We start from the raw sequence: 10874 nt of genomic DNA on the forward strand, positions 1-10874 counted from the left end.
CCATCTAGCATAAACCCTCTTGTACATACCACCCCCACCTCCATCCCAACAAGATACCCACGTTGACGATCTCCTAAAAGAATCGCTCTAAAAGACCAAGCTAGAGCCAAAGCTACTGCTCAAGCTAAGTTCAAGCAAGGTAAAGGAAGTAGTTCTGGAAATCTCAACTGTTCTTCAGTACAGAAGGATGAAGATAACTTTGTCACTGCTCTTCAGACGGCCGAGGAGGCGGGCCTTATCATGCCCCCAAGTTTGCCATGAGGGCCCTTACATGGAATTGTCGGGGTGTTGGTAGAGCCTCGATAGTTTGAGCCATCAGGGAGCTGATCCGTGAGTCCACTCCAGAGGTAGTCTTCCTGTCGGAAACTAAATCAAAAACTCCAAGAGTAGGTATGATAAATTCTAAATTGAAATATGTTGATTTTCATTGTGTGGAGCCTAGTGGGCGTTCTGGTGGTTTAACTTTGTTTTGGAGGCTAGGTGTTGATTTAGAAGTGGTTTATTCAGACTTGAACCTAATTGCTGCTTTTATTTATTCTGATCCTCCTAATTCCTCTTGGTTATTATTTGCTGTTTATGGGCCTTGCAAGAGTAGTAAGAAAATGAATTTTTGGAGGATGATAGAGAACATGGTGCTCTCCTTTTCTAGACCTTGGGTAATCATTGGGGACCTAAATTGTATAAAAAGAATGGATGAGAAAAGAGGGGGTCGATCAACTTCTGGTAGCTCTGATAATTGCCTCAAAGACTTCATGTCAAACACTAGTGCTATTGATCTTGGCTTTACTGGGCCTTCCTTTACTTGGTCTAACAGACATGAGGGTTTGGCAAATATTAAGGAGAGACTGGATCAGTGTCTTTGTAATCAAGAATGGCAATTACTTTTCCCTAAAGCTGGAGTCAAGCACTTGTGTAATTTGAATTCTGATCATAACCCAATATTGTTGGATACTCATTTTGAGTCTGAAACTTTGAATCACCCCTTCAGATTCGAAGCAATGTGGATGAAGGAAGATAGCAGTAGAGTTGTGGTTGATAATGCTTGGCAATTTGATGTAGAGGGATCTCACAGTTTCCATCTTGTAAATAAGCTGGAAAAGACGAAGAAGGACTTAAAGAAATGGAATAAGGAGGTTTTCGGCATTGTCAGGGGGAGAATTAAGATGCTTCAAGCTAACATTGCTGGAATTCAACAAAAACCCTCCACAAAAGAAAATTTAGAATTGGAAGCTGCACTTAGTCTTGAATTAGATAATTGGTTGTTGAGGGATGAACTAAGATTGAAGCAGAAGTCTAGAGAATTATGGTTGAAAGAGGGTGATCGAAACTCGAGATTCTTTCACCTTTCCACTCTTATTTGGAGGAGAAGGAATCGCATAGAGGAAATCAAATTGGAGGACGGATCTTGGATAACTAACAGGTCTGACATCCAGAGTTATTTTGAGGAAAATTTTAAGACTCTGTATCGAACTAGTGAACCCCAAGTTCCTAGAGACTTGGAGAATTTAATTGGCCCTTGCATATCTGAGGAAGAAAATCGAGAGCTTTGCAGAATTCCTTCCAGGGAAGAAATTCGAAAGGTGATTTTTGGAATGAAGTCTCTAAAGGCTCCTGGCCCTGATGGTTTCCCAGCTTTGTTTTATAAACACTACTGGGATATTGTTGGTGATCAAGTGGTGCTTGCAACTCAAAGTTGTTTTAGAGATGGCTGGCTATTAAGGAATCTTAATCGGACCTTTATTTCTCTTATTCCAAAGAAACCAGGAGCTTGCAATTTTAATCAATTCCGTCCGATAGGCCTTTGTAATGTTTGTTATAAGGTAATATCCAAGATTTTGGTGAATAGAATGAGACCTTTACTGAATAAGATAGTGGATCCTGCTCAAGTAGCTTTTGTTCCTAACAGAAGTATTACTGAAAATGTGGTGCTTGCTCAAGAGATTTTTCACAGCTTCAAGCAGACTAGGAAGAGGAAGGGTTATTTAGGAGTGAAGCTAGACTTTCAAAAGGCCTATGATAGGATGGAGTGGAGCTTTCTTATGAAGGTTCTCAAGGCTTTGGGCTTCAATGATAAGTTTTCCAACCTCATCTATCAATGTATCTCCACAGTCCAATATTCTCTTTTACTGAATGGTGGAGTCTGTCAAAGTTTTAATCCTGGCCGTGGCTTAAGGCAAGGCGATCCACTATCGCCATATCTTTTCATTCTTGGAAGCGAGATTCTTATGAGACTTATTAACAGAGAAGTTGATCGGAAAAATATCTCAGCAATTAAAGTGGCCAGCACAGCTCCCCCTATTTCAAGACTTTTGTTATGCTGATGATGTGATTATTTTCTGCAAAGCAAAGAATTCTGAACTAGTTAGTCTAAAGAAATGTTTGGAAAAGTATTGTTCTTAGTCTGGCCAGTGTATTAGCATAGAAAAATCTGGTGTTTTTCCATCAAGAGGAGTTAGTATTAATTTTTTGTGCCAAGTAAAAGGCTGCTGGGGTCTTAATTCTCTTCCTCAAAGTACCACTTATCTTGGAGTTCCCCTGTTTTTATCCAAGAACAGGTCCAATGACCTCAAGTTGGTGAAAGAAAGACTAGAGAGCAAGTTGAGTAGCTGGAAGGGTAGGAATTTGTCATGGGCTGGGAGAGCAACTTTAATTAAATCTGTGGTGCAATCTATTCCAACATACACTATGGCTGCCTTGCAATTCCCCAGGAAGTTATGCGATCAACTAGATTCAGTGGTTCGTAGATTCTGGTGGAAACCCAAAACGGAGTCAGGTCACTTCTGGACTCCTATTGCTTGGTCTACTCTATGTAGATCCCAAAAGGATGGTGGTTTGGGTTTTAGGAACTCTTGGGATTTCAATCAAGCCATGCTTTCCAAATTAGCCTGGTGGATATTGTCGGACAAGAACTGTTTGTGTGTTAAAGTTTTAAAGGCAAAATATAAGGTTAGACACAATTGGTTAAACCACTGCTTCCTGGGTAATGCTTCACCTGTCTGGAACAGTTTGGCTGGTGTTAAGCAGCTCATAGCTAAAGCAACTTGCATGTTGGTGGGGGATGGTAATTCCATAAGGATTTGGGAGGATCCTTGGGTACCAGAGCTTCACGGGTTCATTCCTACTCCAAAGAATGGTGTTGACCCAAATGTTACAAAGATCAGTGGGCATGGACTTGCACAAGCTCAGGGGAATTGTCAGTGAAGTCGGCTTATTGGAGTTGCCGGGAAACAGTGCATCACAATATTGAACCCGTTTGGAACTGTATTTGGAAAGCTAAACTCCATAAGAGACACAAAATGATGATTTGGAGGATTGCTACAGGTTGCTTGCCCACCAAAGATAAGCTAAGCAGGTTTGTTGATGCTGTTGATGCTTATTGTCCCCTCTGTAAGATGGAAATTGAAACCTCCCTTCATTTTTTTGCTCTTTGTCCAGTTGCTAAGGCAGTTTGGTTTAGAAGTAAATGGGGACTGAGAATGGATTCTTTTGGTTTCTCTTTCAGAAGTGGATTTTATTCTTTTTTTGTATTCATCCACATTTCCAAACCAGCTCTGTCAAAAGGATGAGCTTTTATTATTTGGGGCCATTCTTTGTGATGGAATTTGGAAGTTGAGAAACCAAGTCATTTTTGAAGACCTTCCCTTGAGTTGTGATGATCTAATAGCTAGAGTTGGGAAGTTATTTATGGAATTCAAAAACTCTAGACTAACTGCTTCTGATTTTGTAAATATCTCTCATCCTTTGCAATCTTGGGCCCCTCCAAGGCGTCTATCTGTTAAAATTAATGTTGATGCAGCTATTGGTCCATTTCATTCTTCCTTTGCTTTGGTGGCTAGAGACTGGAGAGGGGACTTGGTTTTTGCTTGTTCTCAAAAAGCGAAAACCACCTTCCCTCTCCAGGCAGAGGTTGAAGCTGTGAGATGGGCTATCTCTTTGGCTGCAAAGTTGGAAGCTGACAATGTTATTATTGAGACAGACTCTAAGATTTGTCATGATGCTATTCATGGGCTGATTTTACCCCCGCCTTGGAGAATTGCTTCTATCTTAGCGGACTTGAAGTCTCTTCTTGTTTCTTATTCTAATGCGTCTGTCGTCTGGGTTCCTAGGCTAGCTAATATGGCAGCTCATTCCCTAGTTAAATGGTCTTTTGCTTGTAATTTTTTTGGTTCTTTTGATTGGGGTAGCTGTCCTCTTTGTTTTGCTTCTGTAATTAAGAAGGAAAGGCTGAGCTAGCCTTTCTTTGTTTTTTGGTTTCTCTGTTCAATAAAAATTTCGGTTCCATCAAAAAAAAAAATTAATAATCTATTTTAGGAAAGTTTTGATATCACTTTTTATGGAAAATGAAAAAAACTATCAAAATATTAATTGTTTTTTTTTCTCTTTTCCCATAAAAATTTCTTTAATTGGATTGTTAACCAATGCTCTAAAGACACTCGTAGTATGACCCTTAATATATATAAGGTTATGCTAACGAATGTCTTTAGGGCATTAGTTAACAACCTATTTTCGGAAAGTTTTGACACTACTTTTATAGGAAATGAAAAGGGCTGTAAAAACATTAATTGCCTTTTTTTTTTTTCCTCATAAAAACTTTCTTTAAATGAATTGTTAACCAATATTCTAAGGGCATTTGTTAGCATTTCCCACACACACACACACACACACACACATATATATATAAAGTAAATATTTCATGCAGAAAATTATGAGGTCTTGCTAAATGACACTCTAATTTTGCATTTAGCCGCTTTTTTACCTCTTTCATTAAGTTTTTTTTACTGTTACCCAAAAGTTCACAATAACTTATTTTACTGTTATCTCATTAATATCTTATTAATTACCTAAGTTTACACCACATATTTTTCTATTATTCATGTCTTTTAGTATACCTACCGTTTTAGTATTGCAAAAAAAAAAAAAAAAATAAAATAATAATAATAATTTAGGACTAATAATAATAACTAACCACATAAGGCCCTACAGATAGAGAGATACAAAAATTTCGTGGATTGTTAAATAAAACATACTGACTAAACATTTGAAAGAGAGAGAAAGAGGAATCTGAAAGGTCACCACCTTTGTTATACTGGTCTCCCATTACCATCAAGACATCGAAAACTCCTACAGGTAATTTTTTTTTCTTTTTAAAATTAGGGGTTTAAATATGATTTAGGTTTGGGTAATTTAGTTGGATTGTTTTTATTTTTATTTTTATATATAAGTAGAGAGAATATTTGGTGCGCAATGTAAAAGCATATTCTACCATGGTTTAATTTTAAATCATTTATAAGACACATGAATACATACTTGCCTATATCATGTTTTAATGTCGCACTATTGATGAATAGAAGACCGTGAGAGAGTTGGGCATACTTTCATTTCATTGTATAATATATGGAACATAACACAAATTAGTTGATTTTCACGGTCCTGTTACTCTTTTGCATTTATCTTTGGTTTTATGATTTAAAAAAAAAAAAAAATTAATCTTACCTTGAGAAGGCTACAAATATGTAGTGAAACTACTAAACTAATTTTTAATATCTCAAAATGTATATGTTTCTTTACTCTAATTTAGTTTACATTTTCTTTATAATATATGTAAAACATTATCCAAAACCGTCTTGTATAAAATATATCACAAAATTATCCATGTATCACACGGGCAACTTATTAGTATCAATAAATTTAGATAATGTATCTGTTTGGATACCAAACTCAAACATATTGTGTATTTGACACATGTCATTCATTAGAAGAAAAAGAAAAGGAAAAAGAAAAAAAAGAGAGGCTTTTTAATGGGAGATGAGCTGAACCCATTTGGTAAATATTATAAAGGATATAATTTTTGTTAAAAATGTGACAAAAAGTTAAAAGTTAACTTGTTTTCAAATAAGCTAGTTTTTTTAGATTAATTTTTTTTTTTTAAAAAAGTAAAAAGCTAAAATCTAAGGGTACGTTTGGTATGCTGTAATAGCTCCTGTAATGGAATAGTTATTCATATGTAATAGCAATTTCGGTCATTTGGTTGCATCTTTATTACATGGATTAATTATTACATTGGAATGACTATTCTTTAAATTGAAGAATAGCTATTCCTCTTTAAAATGGATGTAATAGCTATTCCTTAGTATATATAATAGGTTTTAAAATTAATATATTTCCAAAAATATAAAATTTCTTTATACATCATCTTTTACAAGTTTTCTATATGTAACAACCAAACTTATGAATAGTAATAGTTATTCCATTATAATGTCTTCTATTCCCAGTAATAAAAATTACTATTCTTAATGTAATTTACATTTAGTGTACCAAACGTACCCTAAAAGTTTTTATCAAGCAAGACTAAAATGGTTCACAACTTTATTAATAATTTTTATTTAGTTCAATTGTGATTTTTTAAGGGTTACAATGGCTTTTTAGTTATTTTTCTTTTTTATAAATAGGTTTATAGTGATTAGTATAGATACTATAGGAAAAAGGTTTTTATGCAACATGGTTGCAAGAATTTTTATGCAACCACCACGTCATGGTTAAAAAATCATTCACATGTATTATTTAAACTATCCTCAAAGCATGCATGTTGCGTGTGCTCAGAGGATAAAAATTTACCCAAAAAATATGATAAACTTTAGAGATAAGCAGCATTTGTAATTTTGTTTTTGAACATATGTTTGAAAGTAGTGTAGTGATGATAATGCTATAGAGAAAAGTTTGGGTTGGAAAAATAAAATGAACATGAGTGCAAAGAAGGCTAAATTTTAGGAGTTCTCTTAATTTTTTATTTTTTAAATTGGGGTGTTTTACTTTTATTCGAATGAAAAATGAATAAAAATTGCTAAATTTTAGGGAATAAAAAAATGAAAATGAAAGGAAAAAAAAAATCCTAAATTTTAGGAATTCTCTTTATGACCCTATTTCTAAGAGAAGTTAACTTTAATTAATGAAAATATTTTTAAACTACAAAAAAGTCAATTTCAAGGAGGGGAGTCCTTTTTTAGATAGTAGAGATAGATAATATGACATGAAGGTGAATTTGAAAACTAACGTGAGTGTGATCCTATTTTGTAGATAGTGTTTTACATAGCGTGGGAGTTAAAGAAGTATTTTTACCAAGTTTTACCTCTACTTTAACCTAGGGTGTAGAGGTGTTTTGGACCCAACAAAATGTTCATTCCAAACAGAAAAAACTCCTTAAATAGTAGTATAAATAAATCATATAACTCATTAAAAATATCATGTGACTATAAATATATATGAATAGTTTTTTTTATCTGCCATGTAGTGGGTTATATAAAAACTTTTTCCTTTAGAAAATAAATAATAAAAAAATTTCCTCTAAGAAATAAAAACTAAAAAATTGGGAAAAATTGGCAGACCTTTTTTCTTTTTGGTTGATAATCTTCAATTTTATTCAAACTACAAAGCAAGAATTATAGTTGACCTCACAGACAGTTCTTAAAACTTCTGGAAGCCCTGAGTGCATTAAAATCGAAAGACTCAACTGAATTAGAGGAGAATTTAGCGGCCATATAGGCAATCGAATGTCATTCTCAACTGACCGAACAAAAAAACAGCTAAGAATAGATTCTTTTAGACAAAAAATGTTACAAATTAAGTTAGCATACCCGTAAGGAGGAACATTCAAAGGAAACAAGCTTCTCGTATTACCCTCAAATAATTATTACCCTCGTAAAATTATTCAAGAATGGCAATTCTGATATTAGCATGTACTCTTAAATGTACTTCCTCTCTCTTTGTGTCTCAGTTCTTCACTCCAAAAAGCATCTCCCCAATCTCTCTCTGTGTTGGGGTTTCTAAATCACACTCCAATGGCAGTTTCACCATCATCGTCGCCAGCAATCACAACAATATCAATACCATATTCAACCCCAAAACCAGACACTAATAAGTCTTCGTTCTTTCCCATTTTCATCTCAAGAAAAGCCATGGCTTTTGCCTATGGCTCCACATTTATCTTTGTGGCCTTCACTGTCTTCTTGATCATAAACCTTTCTGGCTACTCTTCCCTTTGGTTCAAGAACATCTTCCACACCTCCTCCATTTTGTCTCACCTTTTCCCTAACTCTCCTCTGCAAAACTCATACTCTCAAACCCACCTTCCTTTTTCTCCTCCCTCAAATACCCAGTTCCCCATTTCCAGTAAAGGTTCATCTTTTTCTGGGAAAAACAATGGTAGTGACAGTGATAATGTAGAGGTTGGTTTGAGAAAGAATGGTACGAAAAATGGGGTCTTTAGCGAGGCATTGTCTGAGAAGCAAAGAAAACGGAGTTGGTTGGAGATGATGAATGGTTGTGATGTTTTTGATGGGGAATGGGTGAGAGATGATACATACCCTATTTATGTGCCGGGTTCTTGTCCTCATATAGATGAGCCTTTCGATTGTTTCCTTAATGGCAAGCCTGATAATATGTATGAGAAGTATAGGTGGCAACCCAAGGGTTGCAGTATTCCAAGGTAATTTTCAAAGCTAGTTATAGCTCACAGTTGTTATCTTTGTCTTGCATTGTTTAAAATGTTTTCTATGCATTAATCATGCTAAACAATAAAGCCAACGTCTTCTTTTAGCTGTTTATTTATGTATTTGAATGCTAATATATAAATGACACACAAACACACACAAAATGCTTTGGCCGGATTGTTTTTTATTTTGAAACTAGCTTGTGCCCTTTCTGGTCAGGGAGATTGATTTCAGATGAATCTGTTATGCAGGTTGAATGGTAGGGACATGTTGAAATTGTTGAGGGGAAAGCGTCTGGTTTTTGTTGGGGATTCTCTAAATAGGAATATGTGGGAGTCTCTTGTTTGCATTCTTAGAAATTCGGTGGAAGATAAAACTAGAGTTTTTGAAGCCTCTGGTAGATATGAATTCCGGTCAGAGGGTTCTTATTCTTTTATATTCCAGGTACGCTGATCATCATGCATTTTGTTTTATACTGTGAAGTTTGGAAATTGAAATGTTCAATAGTTAGGACCTGAGAATACACAAGAATACAACAAAATATGATGAAAGTACGTGGACAGTGAAAGAAATCTCTTTTGTCAATGTGTTTTATTTATTGCTTGTGGTTGTATACTTGTATGAATATAGGATTATAATTGTTCGGTGGAGTTTTTCCGATCACCATTTCTTGTTCAAGAATGGGAAATGCCAGACACGAATGGTTCAAAGAAGGAAACACTTCGCCTTGATGTGGTTGAAACATCCTCTGATAGGTACAAAGGTGCAGATGTTCTCATCTTCAATACAGGGCACTGGTGGACTCATGAGAAAACTTCCAGAGGGTAATGCCAATGACCTTCTCTCTTTATATCCTGATGTTAGGACACTGAAACTGGAAACTACAATAATGTAATAATCTTGCAGGAAGGATTATTATCAAGAAGGAAACCATACCTATGGTGAAATGAGTGTTGAAGAGGCATTTAGGAAAGCTTTATCAACATGGGCGAGATGGGTGGACACCAACATTGATCCAAAGAAAACCGTTGTATTTTTCAGGGCCTATTCTCCCTCTCACTTTAGGTAAATAGAACATGAAAAAAGTGTACTTAGTTCTATAATTCCATAATCAATGAGGGAGTAGCCTCTTCATTCTCTTTTTGTCCATTTACAGGGGTGGAAGATGGAATTCTGGTGGGGAGTGTGATAACGAGACTGTGCCAATTAAGAATGAGGCATATTTGTCAGAATATCCAAGTATGCTGGGGATTTTTGAGTCAGTAATGAGGGGGATGAAGTTTCCAGTCTTCTATCTAAACATTACCAGAATGAGTGATTTCAGGATTGATGCCCATCCATCAATTTACAGGAAGCCGAATTTGACAGAGGAGGAGAGAATATCGCTTTTGAGATACCAGGATTGCAGCCATTGGTGCCTCCCTGGTGTTCCTGATACATGGAACGAGATCATATATGCTCAACTCCTCAAACATAACCAACAGCAGCATCAAGAACTGCAGAAGACACCTGCAGTATAAATAAAAACAAACTTAGCTTCTCTGCCATGGGTATAAGCATGATAAATTAATACTTATCCAAAAACTTCACCATAATGGAGTAGTAACCCAAGTTATTGCCTAAATTAGCAGTTGCATTGACCTAGACTAGATAGAATGTTGAAGAGGGGTGCTATCCAAAAGTTGCATTAAGCAAAGGAGTTTAAATCAATTTCCAAAGGGCAGATAGATATTGTGAATTGTTGGCTGGTTCCCATAGCTAATGACAGAATCTCCAACTATTTATGGTTGACAACGGTTGAAATTACAGAACTAGATAACCATAAAATGTTGAAGCTTTTTTAATACTCCCAATATCAGCCAATGATACTGTACTAGTTCAGTATAAGGACAGAGATATCAAGAAGTATTTTCTTGCTCCCAGAGCTAATGACAAAATCCTCAACCGTTATACTTTGAAGCTGGTTCAAATTGCAGCAAAGGCCACTAAAATATTGAAGCTTCTTTGTCCAGTTGTCCTCCCAATACAATGGATGATACTGAACCACTTCATACATGTTGAGTATCCTGTATTCACCCTCAAAAACTGTTATTAAAACACCTTTGCTTTATGCAGCTCATAATTCAGAAAGCATCCATTCCTTTGTGAACCTTCTTCTTTAGCAGAAAGCAACTGCCTTTAGGCAATAAACGTGGTTTTGAGTTATACTGCTAATTTTAGGGATCAATGGCACTTTATTATTTATAGTGAAACGTTAGGAGCGTTTCAAGAAGTATAGAATACAAAGTGGGATTCTTGGGTTGGGGTTGGTATGACAAGCTGTAACAAATATTTATTTTTTTGTATTTGTAGGAAAGGGGTTGGTGGTATGACAATGTGTAGCATCAT

General features: G+C 35.6%; 1 protein-coding gene across 1 annotated transcript; it reads left to right on the top strand.

Moving 5' to 3' along the window:
- The first annotated feature begins 7681 nt into the window (after positions 1-7681).
- LOC115976595 (protein trichome birefringence-like) lies at positions 7682-10874 on the top strand. Its single transcript, XM_031098011.1, has 5 exons — positions 7682-8482; positions 8738-8930; positions 9117-9310; positions 9393-9551; positions 9643-10874. Exons 1-5 carry the CDS (start codon positions 7836-7838, stop codon positions 10004-10006), a joined length of 1557 nt encoding a protein of 518 aa, XP_030953871.1. The 5' UTR covers positions 7682-7835; the 3' UTR covers positions 10007-10874.

The sequence above is a fragment of the Quercus lobata genome, chromosome 1, assembly GCF_001633185.2.
Source record: "Quercus lobata isolate SW786 chromosome 1, ValleyOak3.0 Primary Assembly, whole genome shotgun sequence".
Classification (NCBI taxonomy): domain Eukaryota; kingdom Viridiplantae; phylum Streptophyta; class Magnoliopsida; order Fagales; family Fagaceae; genus Quercus; species Quercus lobata.

Coding starts and splice junctions, on each gene's coding strand:
- LOC115976595 (XM_031098011.1), top strand. CDS start 7,836: ATGGCAGTTTCACCATCATCGTCGCCAGCAATCACAACAATATCAATA. Junction 9,311..9,392: donor CATGAGAAAACTTCCAGAGG/GTAATGCCAATG, acceptor ATAATCTTGCAG/GAAGGATTATTATCAAGAAG. Junction 9,552..9,642: donor TATTCTCCCTCTCACTTTAG/GTAAATAGAACA, acceptor GTCCATTTACAG/GGGTGGAAGATGGAATTCTG.